We start from the raw sequence: 27,591 nt of genomic DNA, 5'->3' as shown, positions 1-27,591 counted from the left end.
TTCGCGGCGTGTTCAGTACAAGCCCGTTGGGGATGACCGTAAAAACACTAACAAAAGCCTATAAATATCAGAAAGATAAAAATCCCCAAGAAATATTGGTCCTAGATAACGACCCGCGAAAACCCTTGGGGGTCACTATCTAGGAAAGATCCCTTATCGTCATTTTGGACGAATTTTTTCATTTCCTTTATTTGCAACTGAAAATAGCCTTCTCATTTTTAAACCAGTCACGTCCTTTGATCCTTCCAAATCAGAATGTAACTCTCGTCTCGGAGTAAAAAGGTTCTTTGGTGTGTTCCTCTGTCCATCAAACTGGAAGGTCCTTTAATCTTTCAAAATTGAAATAGTCATCTCTCTCTCTCTCTCTCTCTCTCTCTCTCTCTCTCTCCACAATGGCCGATGTCCTTTTATTTTTTTCTAAGAGATGTCCTTTTGTTCTTTTAAGAATATTCTGTCCAAACAGCTAATCATTCTCTTTTATCTTATTAAACGGAAATCTTCCACATCTCTTGCAAGAAATCGTTCTGACATTGTAGTAATTCTCATTATTATTATCACAAGAAAACTAAATTTGAGGACAACATCAATAATATTCTGAGTAAAACTGCCCACCCAAGGTACACTAACTGGCAGTACTTACTTGCCAGTTGCAACCTCCTTTTAAAGAAACAAAACGCTATAGTCTTTTTTTTTTTTTTCTAGTTGACAGTAAATATCAGGTGACAAATATCATTGTAACGTATGTGGGGTGCTGAGTAATATGCGCAGCAAATCATGGTCAGTTCACTGACATTGCTTGCTGGTATATAGCCTCAGCAAAAAAAAAAAAAAAAATCATGGCCACCGAAAATAGATCAATCTTTCGGTGGTCTCGGTATGATGCTGTATGAGCCGCGGCTCATGAAACTAACCACGGCCAGGTAGTGGCTTGCCCTATAGCGTTGCCAGACGCAAGATTATGGCTAACTTCAACCTTACATAAAATAAAAACTAATGAGGCTACGGGGCTGTAATTTTGTATGTTTGATGATTGGAGGGTGGATGATCAACATACCAATTTGCAGCCCTGTAGCCTTAGTAGTTTTTAAGATCTGAGGGCGGACAGAAAAAGTGTGGACGAACAGACAAAGCCGGAACAATAGTTTCCTTTTACAGAAAACTAAAAAGGAAAAAAAAATAGGAATGGAGTTTACAATTACAGTCATCCCTAATGACAGCCTTAATTTAATGGTTATATCAGCTGTCGGCATAAAATTGAATAATGACACAATAAAGCAACAACGTTTCCCGTTTCTTTCTCAAGACTTCAACCCTGAGGATAGGACGTATAGAAGACTGGGGAAATATACACACACATATATTTATATATATATATATGTATGCATGTATATATACATACACAAATCTCCATATAAATATATACCTATGTGTGTGCGTATGGACCTACGGTTTATAAAAAAAAAAAAAAAAAAGAATACACCGGTTTTCAAGGGGTTCGACAGAAATTCTCAAGCAAAGATTGGGGCTGATTTTGCATGAGTGATACGTATTCTCTTCCTAGAATTCACAGGAAGGTTTTTCAATTTCTCTCCTCCTAAGTTCTGTTACTTTAGAAGCTATAAACAGGTTGTTGCTGGCGCCGCTATCTTGCTCGAAAAGCTCATTAGCTTCACCGCCAGAGCTTATTGGGATTCCACAGGTGTTACCAAGGTTTGGTCAGACATTTTGCAGTATTATTGGCTGTGATGATGGCAGCGACCAAGCGGTCCCCAACACCTAACTAGGACCTTTCACATTTACATTTGCATTTTCGTTCTTTCTTTGGAAGTTTCAATTCATCGATTTTTAGTTTTCTGTCAAAGAAAACTACTGTGCCGGCTTTGTCTGTCCGTCCGCACTTTTCCTGTACGCCCTCAGATCTTAAAAACTACCGAGGCTTGAGGGCAGCAAATTGGTATGATCATCCACCCTCCAATCATCAAACATACCAAATTGTAGCCCTCTAGCCTCAGTAGCTTTTATTTTATTTAAGGTTAAAATAAGCCATAACCGTGCTTCTGGCAACGATATAGGATAAGACACCACCGGGCCGTGGTTAAAGTTTCATGGGTCGCGGCCCATACAGCATTATACTCGAGACCATCGAAAGATAGATCTATTTTCGGTGGCCTTGATTATCATACGCTGTAGCGGCTGTACAGAAAACTCGACTGCGCCAAAGACACTTCGGCGCATTTTTCACTTGTTTTTTATTATCATGAAATCTCCACAAAACCAAGATCAACAGAAAGACTTACAAAACATCTTGTGCTATATATTTTGAATGTATTGGTTCCACTTTACCACACGCCTATGTAATTTTAATATCCACAACGCTCTCTTAACTTCTCACCTTCTGACAATGCCAGTGGATATAATTTTCATCAGGTTCTATGTAAGTTTTGTGATAACTTTCACATTGGTCAAACTGGAGAAAAACTGGAAAAAGAGAATAGAACTGCATAAAAAATGTGTAAGATACACAGGTGAAAAGTGGAATTTTTGTACGTTAGTGTAAGCAATCATACAATCATCTGGGCGGGGGCAAAAAAAAAAAGGTATTTTATTCTAATAACGCACTAGAAAGACAAATCACAGTCTAGCTTTATAAATGAAAGCTTTTGTAATATTATGAATATCATTTAAGGCATGTAAAAACTTAATCTACTGATTTCAAAAGAAATAATGGAAAATGTTTGAATTTTCAGGTAGGTGGTGGATATGGATGGAAAAAAGATAATGAAATTTGTAAACAGAAAACCTGACTCAACCGCAAAACAGGGTGTGGTTCTACCTGCTCGCATCTCTCGGGTTTGGAATTTTGGTTTCCAACGGTCTGTTAGTTTTTTTTTTTTTTTTTTTTAACTGGCCCCGTAGCATATGCATTCTGAATATCTATACCACTATGTATCAGCCCTTCGCCAGTGGCTTACAAATAATGCCCAAACTGGTCAGGACCCACATTCAGAACTTTTTGTGGTAATATATATTTATATATATATATATACATATATACAGTATATATATATATATATATATATATATATATATATATATATATATATATATATATATAAATATATATATATATATATATATATATATATATATATATATATATATATATATATATATATATATATATATATATATATATGTCTGTATTATATATATAATGTGTGTCTGTATATGTATAAAGGATAAAAATGACTAAAACATACAAGCCCACCAAAGGAAGTTGGATGTCATTATAGCAACATTTCCTAAGGCGTATCGAATCTTATCTAGGATGCTGATAAAAAAAAAAAAGGGTCGGTGGCAACTGCGACTCAAGTTCCTGATTTATCATCCGGCTACCCTTTATTCCAAACTTTTTCCATTTCGCCTGTATTCCAGGACTTGCTTCGGGGATGGGCAAAATAAGAGCATTGGATTGCCGGTCCCGTCGGCCCTCATTTAAACTGAACACTATCTCTATAAAGTATTTTCACTGACCGAAAAATTCTACAGCTTGTAGTACTTTTAAGAAGTGATTATAAAATCTTTTCTGTAATAATGAGAGAGAGAGAGAGAGAGAGAGAGAGAGAGAGAGAGAGAGAGAGAGAGAGAGAGAGAGAGAGAGAGAGAGAGAGAGAGGGTGAAAAACTTGTCAAGAGAGAGAGAGGGGAAAAGATGTCAACAGCCAATTCCAATACAAAACTTATTATCCAGCCTGTGTTGTAAATCATGGCTTGAGGAAATGACTTTGCTGAGAGGGAGGAAGGGTTGCGGAATGGGAAGAATCAAGCCCGGATATCGAATGGGAATGCCGCAGAGGACATTAAGGTTGGGGAAGACCCACATACAGTAAGTGGATCGCTTCATTCTTCCTCACTTTCCGAGCTGGAAGTACTTATAACCAGAGGGTACTCTGGGGATGGAAGCCGTTACAAAGGCATATCCCTGCTACTACTACTACTATATTACTGGGCCGAATGGGCCTGTTTCACGGCCCATCTTGAAAGGAGTGTTCAGGTTTTGCTTTGACTTGACGAGAGTTCTACTCCACTGATGCTATGCTGCTCTCGAATACAATGAACGATTCGTGAGTGAAATTTTCACGAATTCATTTTTGTCTTTCCTTATAGTATTGACATATAATGGAGTTCGAAGTTAAGTGACATTGTTGAAGGAAAACGCTTATCTTCTGGTGACACTGGTGGACATTTCGAATGTTCAGGTTTTTAAAATTTATATACAATGGATTTTCTTTCAGGCAAAATCAAAAATCCATTTTGGCAAATCTCGAACTTGTTGTGAATTCTTTTGCTAGCCTGCTTTCCCAAATAACCTGAAGCTGCTCATCTTTCGGCCCCTTTCTGCAGTCATGGCAAAGATGCTTCAGACCCAAAGCAGGAGAGAGAGAGAGAGAGAGAGAGAGAGAGAGAGAGAGAGAGAGAGAGAGAGAAGGAATGCACGATCCTTTTGATACCTGGAATTCCCAAGCAGTCTTGCCAGCAGCAAATACTTTTAGCAGCGTTCAGTATGAAATTCATGATATACACTAGAAGGCATTGTCCTTGTTTCCGGGTTGCTAAGTAGCAACCCGTACCTTGTAGTTTTCTGTAAAAGACAACTATTGTGCCGGCTTTGTCTGTCCGTCTGCACTTTTTATGTTCGCCCTCAGACCTTGAAAACTACTGAGCCTTGAAGGCTGCAAATTGGTATGTTAATCATCCACCCTCCAGTCATCAAACATACCAAATTGCAGCCCTCTAGCCTCATTAGTTTTTATTTTATTTACGGTTAAAGTTAGCCATAATCATACCTCTGGCAATGATATAGGACAGGCCACCACCTGCCTGTGGTTAAAGTTTCATGGGCCGCGGCTCATACAGCATTATACCGAGACCACCGAAGGATAGATCTATTTTCGGTGGCCTTGATTATACGACGTACAGAAAACTCGATTGCGCCGAAGAAACTTCGGCGCATTTATTACTTGTTTACTTTTAATATCACCCTCTCCATCATTTGCATCAAAATCATCTTGGTTACTATTATAAATACAGTTACTATCCACGTCATTATTATTATCAATTATTGCTACTCGTTTTTTACTCTGATCCTATTCTGCTGGAAGGGGGCTTTGGACGATCTTATCATTGGACGTAAATAGAAGTGACCTTGACCTTTTTTAACGGTCCCAAACTACTTTTATGCCAATTGTCGAGCGTTAAACATATGGTACGTTTTAGCTGTAAGATTTGCGAATGAACCGTTTACAACGGTCATAAACAGAGTTTGCGTGCGTTAAAATAAACCGAACATTTTTAAAATGTGCTGATAAAAAAATTTTTTTGGTTCCAAAGTAAACTCCGAAACGGCTGTGGAAAACGGTTCGGTTCCAAAATCAACTCCGAAACGGCTGTGGAAAACGGTTTGATTCCAAAATCAATTATGAAACGGCTGTGGAAAACGGTTTGATTCCAAAATCAATTCTGAAATGACTGTGGAAAACGGTTTGGTTCCAAAATCAACTCCGAAACGGCTGTGGAAAACGGTTTGGTTCCAAAATCAACTCCGAGAAAACGATTTGATTCCAAAATCAATTCTGAAATGGCTGTGGAAAACGGCTTGGTTCCAAAATCAACTCCGAAACGGCTGTGGAAAACGGTTTGGTTCCAAAATCAACTCCGAAACGGCTGTGGAAAACGGTTTGGTTCCAAAATCAACTCCGAAACGGCTGTGGAAAACGGATTGGTTGCAAAATCAACTCCGAGAAAACGATTTGATTCCAAAATCAATTCTGAAACGGCTGTGGAAAACGGTTTGGTTCCAAAATCAACTCCGAAACGGCTGTGGAAAACGGTTTGGTTCCAAAATCAACTCCGAGAAAACGATTTGATTCCAAAATCAATTCTGAAACGGCTGTGGAAAACGGTTTGGTTCCAAAATCAACTCCGAAACGGCTGTGGAAAACGGATTGGTTGCAAAATCAACTCGAAACAGCTGTGGAAAACTGCCAAACACAGAGCTCCAATCGTTGAATAGCGTTGGCACATTTCCAGGGGTTTCAAATTCTGAGGCTAATTCCTGATGTTTAGGTAAGTAAACAAAAAACAGACAATCTTCGTCGACTTTTCGCTTGGTATTTGATCACTGAATGATAAGATTTTTAAGAGATTTCATCTACACAGTTAAAGGGTTCCCAGTTATTGGTTTTTCATTATTATTATTCTTACAAATCTTGAACTCGTTTTTCTCATTTTCTGTAAAAGAAAGCTATTGAGATGGATATCTGTCTGTCCGTTCGCACTTTTTCTGTCCGCCCTCAGAGCTTAAGAACTACTGAGGCTAGAGGGCTGCAAATTTGCATGTTGATCATCCACCCTCCAATCATCAAATATACTAAATTGCAGCCCTCTAGCCTCAGTAGTTTTTTTTATTCTATTTAAGGTTAAAGTTAGCTATGATCGTGCTAACACAGGCCACCACCGGACCGTGGGTGAAAGTTTCATGGGCCGCGGCTGAGAGTTTCATGGGCCGTGGCTAAGAGTTTCATACGGCATTATGTGCTGTACAGAAAACTCAACTGCGCCGAAGAAACTTTTTTTTTTTTAAGAAAACCTCTGTTGTTGATCAGGAGAACTCACTTTGTGAATGGGTTCTTCAGTGAATAAGATGGCAAATGGAACAACAAAAAAAAGCCTTAACAGGATGTAAATAATGACCTTGAAATACCACAAATTCCTGCTCATCCATTTTTTTACCTCAGTACGTTAGTATTTTCCCATTATTTCCTCCGCTTTTGTGCCTTGACATTTCTTTCCTTTCGCAACACTCTTCGCTTGCCTCTTGTTCAATGTGCTTATTTTGATTTCTCTTCATTTCTTTGCCAATTATTTCCAGTTCACAGACTTACTACTTGGGACGTCATTATCATCCAGTATTCAGCCTTCTCCTTCGCCTTCTCCTTTCCGTCATCATCGCTCACCCACCATCATCAACTCCACCCTTCATTCCGCCCATCATTACGCGCTTTCCTATTCATAAACATCATTGGCGTCCCCTCTCCTTCCCCGTTTTCCTCATCATCCTTATCACGACGGCCTTAATAATTCCTAGTTCCTCCTCCTCCTCCTCCTCCTCCTCCTCCTCGTCATCGTCACAAGCTCTTCTTTAATAGCTTGCTTACTTCGGCTGTCATCAGAATCACCAACATCAACATCTTCATCATCTTCATCATCATCATCTCACCTTGCTATCGTTCTGGTGCAAATTCACTGGCGAACTCCACTTCCAGACCCATTATGTCCCAGATGGGGCGTCCCTGGCGTTTTAATCACGCAACAACTTTCGATCAGCGAGAGGAAAGTCAGCGTCAATATGACCTTCGTCCTGGATGCAACTTCTAGCAGCCTCCAAAGGCACGGGAAGGTCGACGAGTTCGGTAGAAGGCTGATGCGACCAAAACAAAAAATAAATAAATAAAGAAAAAAATTAAAAAAATTAAAAAAGTAAAAAATGCGCCGAAGTTTCTTAGGCGCAATCGAGTTTTCTGTACGGCGTATAATACTGGATGAGCCGCGTTCCATAAAACTTTCAGCCACGGCCCGGTGGTCGCCTATCCTATAGCGTTACCAGACGCACGATCATGACTAACTTTAAGCTTAAATAAAGTAAAAACTACTGAGGTAGAGGGCTGCAGTTTGGTATGTTTGATGATTGGAGGGTGGATGATCGACACACCAATTTGCAGCCCTCTGGCCTCAGTAACTTTTAATGTCTGAGTGGTGGCCTATCCTATAACGTTGCCACGCACACGATCATGGCTAACTTTAACCTTAAATGGAATAAAAACTACTGAGGCTGGAGGGCTGCAATTTGGTATGTTTAATGACTGGGGGATGGATGATCGACACACTAATTTGCAGACCTCTAGCCTCAGTAATTTTTAATGTCTGTGTGGTGACCTAACATATAGTGTTGCCAGACACACGATCATGACTAACTTTAACCTTAAATAAAGTAAAAACCACAGAGGCTAGAGGGCTGCAGTTTGGTATGTTTGATGATTGGAGGGTGGATGATCGACACACCAATTTGCAGTCCTCTGGCCTCAGTAGTTTTTAATACCCGAGGGCGGACAGAAAAAGTGCGGACGGACAGACAGGGCCATCTCAACAGTTTTCTTTTACAGAAAATTAAAAACGGGATCTTTCACTTTTTGTCTGTTGTTCAGATTACCAGCAATTTTCGTCACATCTGTTCAAGTGTATTCATTTACTGAATCCGTCCATTTCCTTTGAATTCCGAGAATGTGATATACAGGTATATGGTTGGTTCGAAACACTCAGATACTGTGGGTTTTTTAAGCTTATGTTGCTCTTTGTCGTAGAATATAAATGTTATCTTTCGAAAGGTACGAGCAGCTTACATAAAGGAAACTATGATTTTATGGCAGTTTGCATCGATGGCTTTGTGCGGTTTGCAGATAATGGTGTGCCGTGTCGCTCTCCCTTGCAGTTGTGTTGAATTGAATTGAATTGAATACAGAATTTAGGCCAAAGGCTTATGAGGTCATTCAGGTTTGAAAGGTGCAACAGGAGGAAAACCTCAAAGCAGTTGCCCTGTGCATATTACTTGTTAGGAGAGGGTTCAGGAAAGTAAGATGGAAGAAAGAGAATATGAAAGGAGGTAGAGTAAAAGGAACGAAAGGGGTTGCAGCTAGGGGCCGAAGGCACGCTGAAAAGAACCTTAAGTAATGCTTACAGTGCACGGTATGAGGTGCACTGACGGCACTACCGCCCCCTACGGGGTCCTTTGCAGTTGTAACGTCAGGTTGTCAAACGCCAGTAAGTCCACTAATCAATCAATCACTTGCATGTAATTAATCTTAATTTATTTTAAATAAGCTAATGAAATTCATTATTTGCAGCAAAACGCAGGGAACATCTGGCTGGTTCCCCGCAAAAGGATAAAGAAAACGAGTGAATATTCAAAGAGGATTAGAAACTGAAGGAAACTGCCAGGAAAAGGGAAAAGATTGTTGCTTATGACAGATATAGGATAGACCAGTGCTTCTTAATCTTTTTTTAGTAATGGCACCCTAACTAATGTACAATCATGACCGTGGCACCCCTTCTTCATCATCCCTCCATATCGCATGCATTAATTTCTTATTTAACGAATAAAATTACTATCCATACTGAAACAAAAATCAGCACATGTACATGCAGAAATATACTGTACAAACAAAGAGCATATCAGAAGACTTAGATAAACATAATTAAATTAGAGACACTGATAATAATTATATGAAGACTTCTGCAAATTTTATTTTTTTTTTTACAAATGCTTGAGAATCACTGGGATAGACTGATAACACAAGGTAATACAATCCAAAATAACTGTGGTAATGGCAAGACGGATTGACATGTAAAAAGCACAATGAACTCTTACGACGGAATAACAGCTAATACTAATAAATAACACAGAAACAATATAAAGAAAAATTAATTGTTGCCGTGATGACAGGCACAGACAGACATATAGATATAGAGATAAAAGACCACAAAATCGAGAGACAGACTTAAAGATAGATAAAGAATTCTTGAGAGGGAGCGGCATACGGCGATAACATCCAGGGGTTATAAAACAAGTGGTGTGCTCCAGTGACCCAGAAACCCATAACTGGCGGCAGAGAAAAGCCAATACAGCCGCTTTTACCTTCTGCTACTAAGTCGTTTATCGTGTTCACTCGGCTCTTTCCGCCGAAGAGGCGGCGGAGCAATTTCACGAAAAACGAGAGTACTGTAAACATAGAGGAACCTTAGGGTATGATCGAAGGAATGTCTTCATTTCGACGCGTTTCTGTTTAAATGTGTACAAGTTACAGGCAGATAGCGAAATGCACTTAGGGACATTTGACCCGCCAGGGCCTAGTACTAAACACGGCGAAATACATTTGACACCCTATGGGCTAGTGCTAAACATGGTGAAATACATTTGACACCCCAGGGACTAGTACTAAACACGGTGAAGTACAATTGACCCCCAGGGGCTAGTATTAAACATGGCAAAAAACATTTGACACCCCAGGGGCTAGTACTAAACACGGCAAAATACATTCGACGCCCCAGGGGCTAGTACTAAACATGGCGAAATACATCTGACCCCCACAGGCTAGTAATAAACACGCAGAAATATATTTGACCACCCAGGGGATAATACTAAACACGGCAAAATACATTTGACGCCCCGGGGGCTTAGTACTAAACACATTGAAATACATTTGACACCCCAGGGGCTAATATTAAACACAGCGAAACAGTGAAGGTAAGTCAGTTTTGCCGTGTTTAGTACTAGCCGCTGGGGGGATCAAATGTTCCTATTTCACTAACTGCCTGAAATTTCTGGCAGTTCGCGAAATGCCTGTAACATACTGTGTATGTACTCTCTTCATCACCGGGCAATCAAATCCCTCTTGTCGAATCTCCCGTTCCCCAGTGGATTTCAAACGCTTTAGTTTAGTCTTTTATTGAGGAAAAGAGAAAAAAGTGGATTTCAAACGCTTTAGTTTAGTCTTTTATTGAGGAAAAGAGAAAAAAAACAAGTAAAAAATGCGCCGAAGAAACAGTTTTCTGTACAGCCGCTGCAGCATATAATCAGGGCCACCGAAAATAGATCTATCTTTCGGTGGTCTCGTTATAATGCTGATGAGCCGCGGCCCTTGAAACTTTAACCACGGCCCGGTGGCGGCATGGCCTATATCGTTGCCAGATGCACGATTATGACTAACTTTAACCTTAAGTAAAATAAAAACTACTGAGACTAGACGGCTGCAATTTGGTATGTTTGATGTTTGGAGGACGGATGATCGACATGCCAATTTGCAGCCCTCTAGCTTCAGTAGTTTTTCAGATCTGAGGGCGGACAGAAATAAGAGCGGACGGACAGACAAAGCCGGCACAATAGTTTTCTTTTACAGAAAACTAAAAGGTCGGCTAATGTCCTTCCACAGTTCCGATAACGCACTGAACTTTGATTGAGAGCTGGATGACGCCTCTCTCTCTCTCTCTCTCTCTCTCTCTCCCGTCACTAATTAGAACAGTATTTAGCGGAACATTCTCCCATGACCACCAAAGGATCCAAAGAATGTCGGGTAAGGGCGTAACACTTATTACAGACCCTGTACTTGATGCAAAACTTCCGGTTCGCACAGCGCATGCACTGCATAAAAATAGCCATTACTTTTCACGTCACCACGCTGAAGCATAACTGCACCGTCACTGCTTTTGATCAACGACGTCTTCACATGACGAGGATGCATACTGTAATCTCCTAATCGGCAAGCGCAGGTATCCGCTTATTTAGCCATTCCTTATTCTCAAAAGTAAACAAGTTTGTTTTGAAGCGGGATATCTGCAGGTGGTCGCACATATTCGAAACATTTCTCCATTTGAAGGAATAACTTGGTAAGCGTTGTTTGCACCACTGCAATTACTATCATCGTCATTCATTTCTTCCTGTATTCATATAATCTTAAAGCTTTTTTTTATGCAGTGCTTCGCGCACATGCAGTTTGCCCCTTGAACATCGCTTGCAATTAGCAATCGCATAACACACCTGGGTACGAGGTACCCAAAGAGAAATGATATATCATTTCACAGGCCGCAGTCTCAATGGGCAAGTGCTATGGAACTGCACCGATCCCTAATGTAATTAGAGTTCAGCGTAGTGGACAATCACAACAATATTGGTTTCGCTGGGGTGAGTGAGAGCGTACACACATACACACACACACACACACACACACATATATATATATACAGTATATATAATATATATACACAATATATACAGTATATATGACTAAGAAATACTTTATATTAAAACAGAATTCCACCTAATAAAAGGAACCATAAAAACACCAAAAAGGGTCGAAAGTTATAGCTTTATTTTTCGGAGACACTGTCTGTCTCCCTCAACAGGCAGGTAGTGAATGAAATAAGAGTTACAGAGCAGTGGTATTTATACCAATGAAGGAATATTCCAGAAGTCACTGCTCTGTAACTTTGATTTCATTCATTACCTGCCTGTTGAGGGAGACAGACAGTCTCCGAAATTTAGCTATAACTTTCTACCCTTTTGATGTTTTTACGGTTTTTTATTATATATATATATATATATATATATATATATATATATATATATATATATTATATAATATATATATATATATATATATATATATATATATATATATATATATATATATATTACTGACTTTTTTCTCTTTTAACCCTGTTACAGCTAGTATAGCAAATATATATATAATATATATTATATATATATATAAATATTAATATATATATATATATATATATATATATATATATATATATATATATATATATATATATATATATATATATATATATATATATATATATATATATAATATGAGTTTGTCAGTGTGTATGTGTGTGTGTGCGCGCGTGCGCATGCGTCTGTTTTTTTTTTTTTTTAAACATCCGAGACAATTGGTGCTTCTTCAGGATATCCTGATGTCAAAGTGAATCTTGTATTATACGAATTATTCCAGTCTGTGGACCGTTTGAACCAGGTCTAGGATATTGCCTATTTCATATGCTATTCCCAAGGTCAGGTTACAAAGAACGCTATGTATGTAGTTTCCACAACGACTTCTCTCTGTTATTCCTCTCCTTAGAAACCTAATTTTTGCCTGAATTCATATTTTGGGAACCTTTACGTTTTGAAACGTGATACACAATCACCTTTAACATCCCGGGAATGGGAGGTTTTTCTTTTCTACGTTTCATGATTTGAAAGTTTTGTTTCTGTATTTGAGAACTAAAATGTACTGTGCCACTTCTAAAGTCATCTATGCAATTACTTAGTGACCTAGCCAAAGCAAGATCCATGATTCCCTTCCAATACTACTTTTTTTGTACTTTTATTTTGACTGTACTTTTATTTTTACTACCCCATTTTCGTGGGTCCTTTTAGTTTTCTGTAAAACGAAACTTTTGTGCCGGCTTTGTCTGTCCGTCCGCACTTTTTTTCTGTTCGCCCTCAGATTTTAAAAACCACTGAGGCTAGAGGGCTGCAAATTGGTATGTCGATCATCCACCCTCCAATCATCAAACATACCAAATTGCAGGCCTCTAGCCTCAGCAGTTTTTATTTTATTTACGGTTAAATTTAGCCATAGTCGTGCTTCTGACAACGATATAGGATAGGCCACTACCGGGCTGTGGTTAAAGTTTCATGGGCAGCGGCTCATACAGCATTATACCGAGACCACCGAAAGAGAGATCTGTTTTCGGTGGCCTTGATTATACGCTGTACAGAAAATTCGACAGCAGCGAAGAAACTCAGGCGCATTTGTTACTCTTTTTTTTTTTTTTTTTTTTTTTAAATAAAGTTAAGGAAACCTGAAGAATTGAGTGATTTTATTTTCTTGGACTTTCGGGTATTCACGAGAGTCCGGATGACTGCTTGCAAGCGAACTATCTTCCTTTGATTTTCGCCTTACTTCCTGAATTTCTGAAGATTTTTCAGAACCAGAAAGCAGCGTGGATTCGTGCAGTTCTGAGCCCAAGCGTCAGAAGCTGAATGCTTGATAACCATCGCCTGAAGAAAAAGACCTTGGCATACCCGGTAGCTAAGAGATTTTCCATCAACAGCAACAATGCGGTGCTATCAAGAGAATGATAAATGCTTTTGTCATTAAACACACACACACACAAAAAAAAATATGCAGGCTATTCCGATCTTTTAACCTGAGTATCTGTTCAAGTACTGATAACCTTGCTGAGATCTGTCAACGCTATTGAATATATAACTCCCTTCCCCAGCAAAAAACCGATTTGCGTGTTCTTTCTGAGGAAGTAACAACGTTCCACCCTAGACGTCTCATTATAGTAACAGAAACATAGCCTTCGCTTACACATTACGAGGTACTCACGATCTCGTCCAAGGCAAACAGGAGCTTCTCCTCTGGCTACCTGGTAGTAACAACTTACCTGGAAAAAGAACAAAAAACTATCAGAGGCATAATTCATTTTTTTAGGGAGTGCTCATACGATGTTGCCAAAACACCGTGCAAGATCTCTGTACAAGTCATATATATATATATATATATATATATATATATATATATATATATATATATATATATATATATATATATATATATACACACACACAATTATAGCTGAAGGGATATTCTGGATACGACACATACATGCATACTTATAAATATGATATTATATATACATATACAACTGGATTTTTTTACAACTAAAAAAGGCACGACCTAGGTAATTTGGTAGTTTTACGTCATTCCGAAAATAAGCACACAGTCGCAAATACAAATAAATGTTTGGAATAATAGATGATGAGCCATGTTGGAAAAAATCTCAAATCTCCTGTGGATTATAGATGTCTTCATTTATGAATTAAACGAACTTGATTTTGATATTTTAATTGTACATTCCCCTTTTTGAACACACATCAGACGTTGTATCTTATTTCTCGGTCAGAAATAACAAACAGACACACACATGCACAAACAAACGCGCACACACACATACGCACGCATTTATATACATAAGAAGACAGATGTTGGTGGTCAGACCACAAATATTATATATATATATATATATATATATATATATATATATATATATATATATATATATATATATATATATATATATATATATATATACATAAGAGACATTGGTGCAGACCACATATATAAAGAGTATATATATATATATATATATATATATATATATATATATATATATATATATATATATATATATATATATATATATATATATAAAAATGTGTGTGTGTTATTTTAGACTAATGGACAGGATACAATGTTCTTTGTAAATCATGAAAAATCAAGTGAAACATCTAACTAAAGTTTCAGAATCAAATTTGCTTAATTCAGAAGTGAAGACGAATATAAATCAATCAACCATTAAAAAAGTATAGTAACCCTTATACTAACAAACAGATCACCGTCAATGCGTAGACTACATTATTAAAAGGTAAAAGGCAACTAAGGCAAACAGAGTTTTCTGTACAGCGTATAATAAAGGCCGCCGAAAATAGATCTATGTTTCGGTGGTCTCGGCATAATTGCGCTGTATGAACCACTGTTGAAGCTTTAACACGGGTCAGTGAGTGGCCTGGCATATATGTTTACCAGATGCACGATTATGTCTAACTTTAACCTTAAATAAAATAAAAACTCCTGAGGCTAAGAGAAACTTGCGCAATTTGGTATGTTTGATGATTGAAGGATGGATGTCAACATGTCAATTTGCAGCCTCTAACCTCAGCAGTTTTAGATCTGAGGCGGACGAGAAAAGTTCGCGGACAGAAAAAGTGCTGACGGACAGACAAGCCGGCACTAAGTTTTCTTTTTCAGAAACTAAAACCCTACATAATCAAACGCTGTATATAAATCCTAACATGAAATTGTGAAGCATTCGCTAAGTAAACATTCATCATTAAAACAAGACACAGCTTTGATATGAAAGGAGAGTCAAGTACTGAACAGTAGCATCACAATGGAAACTGATATGTCAGCATACCGTTATATCAGGAAGAGGATGTTGGTCAAAATAAAATTTCGCAAGGAAAGATAATCTTACTGGAAAATAAATGGAAGAACCAGTCACTGACTATATAAGGTCAGCACTGAAACAAACTGAAGGACAACAAAACAAATAACATTAACTTGAAAATAAAAAAAAGAATGATCAAAACATATGAGAAACTCCCCCACGTATCTAGCAACATAAAATCTGAGAGAGAAAATAAGCCTGGAAATATGCAAGCGTTTTGGGAATCCTGTTTGAATGACGTAAGTGCATCCAAGGAGGCAGGCCTGTTAATAAGCAAGCTTTCAACCGATGTTCAGTCATCTCTGGAATCGTGCAGACAAGAGACTATTAAATCTGACTATCCCAGTTGCTTATGAGGACTAAAATCCTCTCCCTTTCCTTAAGATTATATTCATTCCTGGTGACAATACCATACTCATTGACTAAGAAACCCCTTCCTGAAGACAGTGAGTATCCGGAACAGGAAGCCCTGTTCAAAGTGTATACAGCGACTGCTGAACTAATGGATTTTATAACTAAAACCTTATAGTTATGTTTTGACATAAGCCATCGAATTTTTAAATATAGTCGGGGAAAAGCCAGCAGCGAGATAAAAAAAAAATATATATTAAAATAAGTTCTAAGGACAAAACAGAAAATCCATTATATCGAAATATAAAAGTTCTAAGGAAAAAAAAACCACTGCATTGAAATAAATGAGTTCTAAGGAAAAAATAGAAGACCCACTATAGTGAAATATAAGTTCTAAGGAAAAACAGAAAACCAACTGTATTGAAACATATAAGTTCTAGGGGAAAAATAAAAGACCCATTGTATTGAAATATATAAGTTCTAAGGAAAAAATATAAAACCCATTCTACTGACATATATAAGTTCTAAGGAAAAAAACAGAAAACCCATTGTATTGAAATATATAAGTTCTAGGGGGAAAATAGAAAACCCATTGTATTGAAATATATAAGTTCTAGGGGGGAAAATAGAAAACCCATTGTATTGAAATAAATAAGTTCTAAGGGAAAAACAGAAAACCCATTGAAATGAAATAAATAAGTTCTAATGAAAAAATAGAAAACCCATTGTATTGAAATATATCTTCTAATGACAAAACTGAAAACCCATTGTATTGAAATATACAAGTTCTAAGGAAAAAATAGAAAACCCATTATACTGAAGTAAGTTCTAATGACAAAATAGAAAACCCATTTTACTGAAATATATAAGTTCTAATGACAAAATAGAAAACCCATTGTATTGAAATATATATAAATGCAGACGAAAAAAATAGCGCCTCTCCTGCCGCCAAAACACTACCAGGAATGAAATAACACTAACAAAATCGGCTTCATTATTTCATCTATCCCTGCAGCAGTGATGAGCACACGATTTCGCAGCTTCCGGAGTGAGAGGGAAGTCGTGTTTTTGTGTGCTGGATGACTGGCTTCATTCTGTCCCTCTGAGTCTCCGATAACTCTCCTCGTGATGAATACACCCAGAAAGTTATGTAAGAACCGGACGCGAGTTGTGCTCTTATGCAAAGTCTTCGTAACAAAGACATCATCCGGCGACCTTCCCGGCTGCACAGAAGTCAAATTCCAAAAAGGAGAAAGAAAGAAATTCCGGAAAAGAGAAAGAAAGATATTCCAGAAAGGAGAAAGAAAGATATTCCAGAATGGACAAAGAAAGAAATTCCAAATAGGAGAAAGAAAGAAATTCCAGAAGGAGAAAGAAAGAAATTCCAGAAAGGAGAAAGAAAGAAATTCCAGAAAGGAGAAAGAAAGAAATTCCAGAAAGGAGAAAGAAAGAAATTCCAAATAGGAGAAAGAAAGAAATTCCAGAAAACAGAAAGAGAAATTCCAGACAGAAGAAAGAAAGAAATTCCAAATAGGGGAAATTAATAAAATAAAAAAGAAATAAAATTCCAAAAATATGAAAGAAAGAAATTCCAGAAAGAAAGAAAAAGTCCAAAAAGGAGAAAGACAAATTCCTAAAAAGAAGAAAATAAATTCCAAAAAGGAGAAAGAAAGAAATTCCAAAAAGAAGAAAGAAATAAATTCCCAAAAGGAGAAAGAAAAAATTCCCAAAAGGAGAAAGAAAGAAATTCCAAAAAGGAGAAAAAAATTCCAAAAAAAAAATCCAAAAAGGAGAAACAAAGAAATTCCAAAAAGGTGCAAGAACAAAATTCCAAAAAGGAGAAAGAAAGAAATTCCAAAAAGGAGGAAGACAAAAATTCCTCAAAGGAGAATGAAAAAAATTTCAAAAAGGAAGAAAGAAATTCCAAAAAGGAGCAAATAAGAAATTCCAAAAAGGAGAATGAAAGAAATTCCAAAAAGAAGAAAAATCCAAAAATTAGAAAGAAAAAAATCCAAAAAGGAGAAAGAAAAAATTCCAAAGAGAAGAGGGGAAAAGCGGACCAAATTTGCATGCCATAATTACATGGGGCCATAACACAGCTGCTTTGTGGACAAGTCCCTTCCGGTTGGAAATGCGACTCACTCAGATGCTGGAAATGAGATTAGGAACTTCACCTTTTAGCCTCAGACTAGCTGGTTACACCCAAAATACAAATTATGATATTTAATTACTCATTACTTGACATTGAAAAAAAAATATTTCTTATACATATGACTGCAAATACATACATTTATATGCACGTGCTTGGGTACTGAGGATACACGTGCGTATATCTTTACATAACCTAGCTGTATGCGCGCGTTTAGGAAGAAATGGAAGCAGCTGTGACTACAAAATATGATACGAGATCTCAGAAATATTGCCTGAAGGAAACCAAGGATGCTTTCAAAACCTACCAAAGTTGTTCATGCTTGAAATGTGAGGTGACACAACATAACACAATTATCGGAAAAAACAAGAAACTGCAACGAAGAGTTAAGACCCGAAGGAACACTAATGCGTTTCAAGCACCATCGTGAGAAGGGCGCTTAACTCCAGTAAAGTTTCAAGGGCCTGGATAACCTCCCGCTCATTGCCAGAGCAGCAATGGTATTTATCTATCTAACCGTTTGCATTGGACCAACATCGAACTTTAGTTCTTTTCGCGCTGTAAACACAGACTTGTCTAGTTTATCTCAGGAGGGAGCCGTCGGACCACTGCCCCTCTTCCTACTCCCTCCTCCATCCTCCCAAATGAAGGCGATGAAGTTATTGGTTATTGATGACATACATAAATTTAATATATATATATATATATATATATATATATATAACATATATATATATATATTATATATACAGTATATATATATATATATATATATATATATATATATATATATATATATATATATATATGTATGTATGTGTGTGCATGTGTGTGACAGTATGTCACAATTTCAAGCACAAAATTCTTATAATTTACACACAGCAAGCACTCGCGCGCTCACATGGATACATATATTTGTATAGACATATACATATACATATATATGTTTGTGTGTGTGTATGTATGTGTGTGCTCACGAAACTAATCTACAGAAACAATCCAAATAACAGCTAATTACGTTAGAAGCATAATTTGTCTTTCTAACAATAAACCCATACATGAATCATTTTGCAGTGAATCACTATATACATTAAACCTGAATTTCGACTGGAACAGGAAGAGATAAAATGAGATGCACAGACTCTGCATGAATGCAAATGAGAAAATAAGCCTTCCCCTTCCTCCTCCTCCTCTCCCTCCTTCATCGACGAATTGGACAGCCTTTGTCGGGAAAACAATATTCTGCCCACCTCAGGTCCTCTTCATTAATGACGAGGATTATCTTGTCAGATTTGAAGCTATGCACATTAATTCATGAAAAATACCTCAACTGTTATTTTTGTTGGTGTTGGCGTTCTTATTCTCACGGCTGTGCAATGAAAGTAACATACTGGCAGAAGTAACAGCAAAACTTTGTAAACTCAGATAAATGACAACTGCAAAAGGAATTAGTAATTCTGATATTTTGTAAAGAGTAGAGAAGGCCATTCCAATTTAGTTTTCAAAGAACTTCAGTTAGTTCGCAAAAGTTGGAGCATCACCAAACGACAAAATTGGGATTCCAATTTAGTTTTCAAGGAACTTCAGCCAGTTCGCAAAAGTTGGAGTATCACCAAAAGACAAAATTGGGATTCCAATTTAGTGTTCCAAGAGCTTCAGTCAGTTCGCAAAAGTTGGAGTATCACCAAACGACAAAATTGGGATTCCAATTTAGTTTTCAAAGAGCTTCAGTCAGTTCGCAAAAGCTGGCGTAACACCAAACGGCAAAGCTGAGATTCCAACTTAGCTTTCACAGAGCTTCAGTCAATTAGCAGAGGTTGGAGTATCACCAAACGACAAAACTGGGATTCCAATTTAGTTTTCCAAGAGCTTCAGTCAGTTCGCAAAAGTTGGCCTATCACCAAACGACAAACTGGGATTCCGATTCAATTTCCAAGAGCTTCAGTCAGTTAGCAAAAGCTGGCGTATCACCAAACGACAAAAACCGATCTCCTCTTGATTCTCTCCTGAAGAACCTGACACAAGAGCTCTGCATTCAGTTTCGGTCAGGTCGCTGGAACTCCTTCAAGGATTCTCGATCTCTCGCCACCTTCCTCTCACTTCGAACGTCATTTCCAGGGAATCCCTGAGGATTTTCTTGCATTTCGGTGTCACTGTCACCTAAGTGAGTCTTGGAGTTTAGAATGGAATATGTGATTTAGGCATAAGGCCAAGCACTGGATCCCGTAGGGTCATTCAGAGCTTTGATGAGAATGCATGAAAATGGAAATGATATAAATAATAAGTTTCTAATAGACATTCTAAAGGTCAATGTTAAAAATGGTAAAATCGACGAGATTTGCTTTCTAATGGAATTAAAACTGCCAAAAATAAGATAAAAAATTATAAGATATTTACCTGAAAACCATAAGCCTTTAAAAAACTAAAAAAGGACAACATCAATGTTGTCTCCTAAAATTTTAGTCATGGTTTTAATCTAGAAGGTACATCCTCCTCTCATTAGCATACCTGGTAAGACTGGATTCTTAGTCACACAAAACATACGGACTGGGATTTAACAGACTCATGCTACATTAAAGGAATTAGGGAATTCCTTTTTTTTTTATTGAGTTGTTTGTCTTATTGTTTTCCTCTTTTCTTTTCCTTTAATTTACTACTCAGTGCCAATTCTCCTGTTAACAATACCAGGAAATAAATGATAATATTAAACAAGTAAAAAATGCGCAGAAGTTTCTTCGGCGAAATCGAGTTTTCTGTACATCGTATAATCAAGGCCACCGAAAACAGATCTACCTTTCGGTGGTCTCGGTATAATACTGTATGAGCTGCGGCCCATGAAACTTTAACCACAGGCCGGTGGTGGCCTAACCTGTATAGTTGCCAGAAGCACGATTATGTCTAACTTTAACCTTAAATAGAATAAAAACTATTGAGGCTAGAGGGCTGCAATTTATGTTTCCATGATTGGAGGGTGGATGATCAACACACAAATTTGCAGCCCTCAGCCTAATAGTTTTTAAGAACTGTATGACAGAAAAGTGCGGATTTGACAGACAAAGTTGGCACAATAGTTTTCTTTTCAGAAAACTAAAAATGATGACCTTGTTTGTAAAAGAAAATTGCGAATAAAAGTCTACAAAAGAAATTCAGTACAAATTCTTTCATATCAATAATCTTTGAACTAAGGGAAGGCGGAAATGGCAAAGCCTTTAGGTTCAAACAGAAAGACAACCGGATCACTTGAACCAGAGCAACAAGCATCCGAACACAAACGATCAAGACATTATGTCAGCCCAACAAACACCCAAAAACAAACGACAAAGTATCACAAGTAACTGATAACTGTCCATTAATATTAGCTTATACCTAAAATGCGTCGGTTAAATGAACGGAGTATACCCGCGTAAGAGCAAATACATCTGATCTACCTGCGTCACCCGCACATCGTCAGCAGAACTGATGAAAACTTGAGGAGGGAAACACGCCGACCTACAGAACTGACAGACTAATAGGGTGAACGACGAAGCGCCAGTCAACGAAAGAGAAATATTATGTTTATATACACGGCAGAAGTGCAAGGCTCCTCTCTCGCAGTTCTGAAGGTCCACCGAACTCTATACTCAAGGTCGGGAATCTGAAAGAGGAAGCCATGTTTGTAATTACTAACGACTGACGATGCTTGCTCTGCGCCATCTTCTAACGGAAAGAACATGGCGGTTAGTCGGCAAACCCTTCGTGGCCTCTGTTTTCGTTGGCCCTTCGAGTTCGTTTGTCTTAGTCATCTGTCTCTCACCTAGCCCAGAGGAAAGCCACGGGTGGGCTTACAACAACCAAGAAGATTGGACAAGGACACTAAATCTTGAACTTGATGGCCTACCGCGGATGCGGGGCGGCTGCTTGAATCCTAGGTGATGATGACAGTGGGCGTGTGGGTGTAAGAGGGACTTGAGGAATACTTGCAGGAAAAACATTAGCGCACAGTACAGCAATCGCAGAAAGATCATTTCTGGCATGATAGTTACAAGCATTCTCTCTCTCTCTCTCACTCGCGCACACACACACACACATATATTTGTATCTATAAATGTATGTGTGTGTGTGCGTGCGTGCCTTTGTTCCGTCCTCTGAAAATTTCTGGAATATACGAAGAGGAGTACAGAGGAAGATAGCGTGGTTGATATTTACAGATTCTTGATTGTTAATAGCAAACTATTATGCTCTAGTGGAGGCTTGACGAATCTATGTAAAATGATATACTTAAAATGAATGGTACCGGAAACAATTGCAGTTTCAACAGCATTCAACTTATACAGTCGTCTATATTTTTCTGTTATAAATACCTGTACACAATTATACTTCATTCATTCTCTCAGCAGATGACTGCCTGTACGTGCGTCGAAACGTATTAAAGAATAAACGACGAGAGCAGAATATCTTTCTACGCTCTTTGGAAATCTATCACATCATCTACCTGCTGACGAGAATAAAATAACATGAAATTTGGAGAACGCTCCCTGTACGCTGAACTGAATTGAATTGAGTGTTTGGGCCAAGCCCTGGGACCCATGAAGTCATTCAGCGCTGAAACGGAAATTAACAGTAAAAGGTTTGAAAGGTGTAACAGGAGGAAAATCTCGCAGTTGCACTATGAATCAACTGTTAAGAGAGGGTGGAAAGTATGATGGAAGAAGAATATGAAAGGAGGTACAGTAAAAGGAATGAAAGGGGTTGCAGCTAGGGGCCGAAGGCACACGTTGCAAAGAACCTCAAGTAATGCCTACAGTGCACCGCATGAGGTGCACTGACGGCACTACCCCCCTACGGGTGTATAAGGCGAACAATGTTAAACCAACAATTTCTTTTCAGTAACACTGACCTAAAATAGCGACTCCTTCCGATATTGCGATTAGCATGATCATTATGTCGCATAAGTGTTAGAATGAAAGGTGCTTCATCTACAGGTAAGAAGAACGCGAATGGTGTAGCTTAAATAGCCTACAGAGGATCTATGTGAGCTGCAGAGGTGTTTATATGAAGACGCTGTGTAGGTTAGGAAGTCTTCTTACTTAACCACATTCAGATAAGACTTAATGTGGTAATAGTCTTTGCCCTGTACTATTTTTTTTGAGGGAGGCAAGTTCTTTGTTGACGAAAAAATGTGCACAAGAAATGATTTTGTCCACTGAAGCTTTTTGTGTCTTAAGTATAAGCACCAGTAAACTACAGACAGCATTCGCAAAGAAATACATTTAAAAATGAAAAAAAAGAAGTTTTAATAATTTCGGCTTACTGACCAGTTCTCTGCCTCTTTTCCGTTAAAATACGGTTTCCTCTATCCTGAAGCTAAAACCTTTAATGCATGTGACAACTCAAATTGTACATTTTCGCTGCAGACTCTAACAAGTTAATGACACGAATTTGCATGCGCTGAAGAGGAAGGCTACAGGGTGGCTTATTTGACAAAAAAGGCACTCGACAACCATCTGCTTATTTCTGGAGTCTATCTGCCGAGGGACGAAGCAAAACAGATAATAACATCAATCACTCTGCAACACAGTCTGGAGCAGGTGAGCAAATCAGCCTTCAAGTTGAATGTGCTCGTTCTCGTGTACGCCGAGGATTGACTGATGCCTTTGAAAACACTGGCGTGATCCTAATGGCGCTTATGATTTATATGGTTGACCTTTTGGGACTCGAAGGTAAACACACACTCAACGCCAGGAAGATCAGGGCGAGGGTGGGGGCTGAGCAAGAAGGTGGTAATTATGCATGTGGTCCGGGTTCCTTATGTACTTGTTCTCTCTCTCTCTCTCTCTCTCTCTCTCTCTCTCTCTCTCTCTCTCTCTCTGCGATGTGGTAAATGTATATGTGTGTGTGTACATACACACACACACAAACACACACACACACACACACACACACACATATACATATATATATATATATATATATATATATATATATATATATATATAATTTATATATATATATATATATATATATATATATATATATATAAATAATCAACACAATCACGTGTGGAACAGAAATAAATTTCTGACTCACATCAGGATCGAACCCAGGTCTGTCTTTCAATTTGAAAGGCAAGGACGCTGCCCACTAGGCCATACAAGTGGGCAGCGTCCTTGCCTTTCAAATTGAAAGACCAGGGTTCAATCCTGATGTGAGTCAGAAATTTATATATATATATATATATATATATATATATATATATATAATATATATATATATATATATATATATATATATATATATATAATATATATATATATATATATATATATATATATATATATATATATATATATATATTCCTGTTTCAATAAAAATAAATACAATGAAAAGAGCAATAAATTTCCCATTAGTCGAAGTCGCATCACACTGGAAATTTAAGAAACAGAATGATCAGGCTTTGCGTGCGTGCGCGCGCGGGCGCGCGTGTGTGTGTATCACATGTTATCATCAGTAGAATTCTGGCCTATCAAGCAAGACGCCCTAGGTTCGACTCATAGGCGAGGATGAGCAAGTTGGTACCACTAAGCTCCCACTAACTATTAAAAAATACCTGGTAATTAAACACCTCTGGTGGTCACAACCTTTGTTGAAAAGGGAATGGGACTAGCAACCTCATCCCAAAAAGAACTGATGTAAACCTGCTAGCTACCATCTGGTGCCATCCCTTGTAAGGACGACAGGCATATGGCGGGAGAAAACAAAATGTGAAATTGAGCTCACCGATGTATACAGACTTATTTTGCTTCTGATCCCATTCAATGACGCGAGACTTCCTGCTGAGGATAATGATTCTTGACGCTTCACTTGCATGATTTTGTTTTTTAGAGTGCAAGGTCTTTGTGTTGCCTTGAGATTCTGTAAAATTTCAACCATTCAAGGTTTACATTCAAAGCGAAACTCCTGATTTGTCCAAGATGGAGGCACGACCCCTCATTTCTTTTCCTGCTTTTTTCAGTGTCTGTCTCTCCTTCCTATCTAGACAGATAAATGGCTGCTTTCTACCTCACCCAGAAATCTCGTAGGTTTCAAAGTGACCAGATGTTGTTGGTGTCTCTCAAAAGAGGCCTTGACTAAGTAAATATCAATAACATGAAATCGTATCCTTTCTATTGATCTTGGAAAAATGAGATGCGGTTTGTGCTGTGTTTTTGTTTCTTTGTGGAATTCGATTCATGTGAGGATTAACAAGTCTGCTCAAAATCAGTATTTCGCTTTGCTAATTGAACATTACTCTCTCTCTCTCTCTCTCTCTCTCTCTCTCTCTCTCTCTCTCTCAAAATCACCATGGTGATGCACCAAGCAACTATTCACGAAACATTAGCGCCCAGATAACCATAAACAGTACAAAAAATCTCTGAAGAATAGAATAGGAGCCTTCGCCATATCCTTGATAAAGGCAATTTTTCTTTATCGATACCTAAAAACACGGTTGGTCACAGTGACATGATTAAGTAGTCTAACTTTGATAAAAAAAAAAAATATTTAACTGAAAGTGTAATAAAAAAAAAATGAGACCCGTCATGACTAGACCTGGAACTGAAACGTCATTGAATGAGCAACATCCAGGCTTTTAACCGACGGCACTTCGGCTAACGTTTCAAAAAGGGAATCTTAAATGCCAGAGCGAGCCGAATCATATAACAAAACCATTCAAGTAGCCACTCACATCCCTATTGTTCCCGAGGAATGAACTGCGACTCAGAACCGATTTGGATCGCGGGCTTTGTATCCCTTTGTTTAAACAACGATCCCTGTTCCATACGCGCTATGGGCTGAAACAGTCAGCTGTGAAGGTATGGTGAAATCAACCAAGATTGCTGTTATTTACATTATTATTACCATTATATCTACACAGTTAGCTGGGAAGGTATGGTGAAATCATCCAAGATTGCTGTTATTTACATTATTATTATCATTATATCTGTAGATATAATGATAATAATAATGTAAATAACAGCAATCTTGGATGATTTCACCATACCTTCCCAGCTAACTGTTTCAGCCTATATATTATTTCAGTAGAAGTTCTTCCTTGGAGGCGTCGGTAGAGCTCTCCGCTAGCACGCTGTTGGCCCAGCGTTCGACTCTCCGACCGGTCAGTGAAGAATTAGAGGAATTTATTTCTGGTGGTAGAAATTAATTTCTCGTTATAATGTTGTTCGGATTCTATAATAAGCTGTAGGCATCGTTTGCTAGGTAACCAGTTGGTTCTTAGCCACGTAAAATGAATCTAATCCTTCGGGCCAACCCTCTCTAGGAGAGCTGTTAGTTAAACTAAGATATACTCAACTTATTTCAGTAGACGAAACCTATTCACACGGAACAAGCACACCAAAGGGGCCACTGCCTTGAGATTGAAGCTTCCAAAGAATGTTGGTTTCAACCTCCCGCCGCAGCAGACCCCTCCAACACTGCAGCAGTAACTGATCATGATACAGAGCCAGTGATTTTTCATCGCCCCGGGTGAGACGCGAACTCGCCGCGACATCTGAGTGGCACACCACGACACTAACCACTACACTAGCGGACCAGCTTGACATTAGAGCGTCACAGGACCTTGCTACGTGTAGTTTGCCTCTCCCCCCCCCCCTCCCCACCGTCATTCCGCTCCAGTTATCTTATGTTTTCGAGGCAGTGAAGATCGTGACCAATTAGCGTTCATTCCAGATCATTTGAAGGTCCTCCCGTCGGTTAATTATCATCGTCTCCTGAGAGTTTCCCGAGTCGCAAAGGCTTCTCCCCCCAATTTTACGCTCGAGATAATTTGCATTTAAATTGTTGAAGGTCTTCTCTAGTGCTTTCGCGAATCATCTTATTATGAGGGAAATGTTTCAGAGATCACCCGGAATGAAAAACGCAAATAGCTGTGGGTTAACGCCACTTTCTGGAATTTGTGAACAAAAAAATGAGAGAGAGAGAGAGAGAGAGAGAGAGAGAGAGAGAGAGAGAGAGCAGAGATCACCCGGAATGAAAAACGCAAATAGCTGTGGGTTAACGCCACTTTCTGGAATTTGTGAACAAAAAAATGAGAGAGAGAGAGAGAGAGAGAGAGAGAGAGAGAGAGAGAGAGCAGAGATCACCCGGAATGAAAACGCAAATAGCTGTGGGTTAACGCCACTTTCTGGAATTTGTGAACAAAAATGAGAGAGAGAGAGAGAGAGAGAGAGAGAGAGAGAGAGAGAGAGAGAGAGAGAGAGAGAGAGAGAGAGAGCAGAGATCACCCGGAATGAAAACGCAAATAGCTGTGGGTTAACGCCACTTTCTGGAATTTGTGAACAAAAAAATGAGAGAGAGAGAGAGAGAGAGAGAGAGAGAGAGAGAGAGAGAGAGAGAGAGAGAGAGAGCACCTGGAATGAAAAA

General features: G+C 38.3%; 1 protein-coding gene across 8 annotated transcripts in view; it reads right to left on the bottom strand.

Annotated features, from left to right (window-relative positions):
- Nep2 (Neprilysin 2) overlaps window positions 1–27,591 on the bottom strand; it is a 237,006-nt gene that overhangs the window by 65,546 nt on the left and 143,869 nt on the right. For 2 of the 8 annotated variants that reach the window (XM_067118786.1, XM_067118791.1), the window contains exon 2: window positions 14,015–14,072. The exons of the other annotated variants lie outside the window; for them this stretch is intronic. In XM_067118786.1, the coding sequence (XP_066974887.1) occupies window positions 14,015–14,072 (58 nt within the window). The remainder of the gene's footprint in view (window positions 1–14,014; window positions 14,073–27,591) is intronic. 8 annotated transcript variants of the gene reach the window in all.

Source organism: Macrobrachium rosenbergii, chromosome 16 (assembly GCF_040412425.1).
Source record: "Macrobrachium rosenbergii isolate ZJJX-2024 chromosome 16, ASM4041242v1, whole genome shotgun sequence".
Lineage (NCBI taxonomy): Eukaryota > Metazoa > Arthropoda > Malacostraca > Decapoda > Palaemonidae > Macrobrachium > Macrobrachium rosenbergii.
The sequence above is the reverse complement of the archived record's forward strand: the minus strand, read 5'-3'. Positions and strand labels throughout refer to the sequence as shown.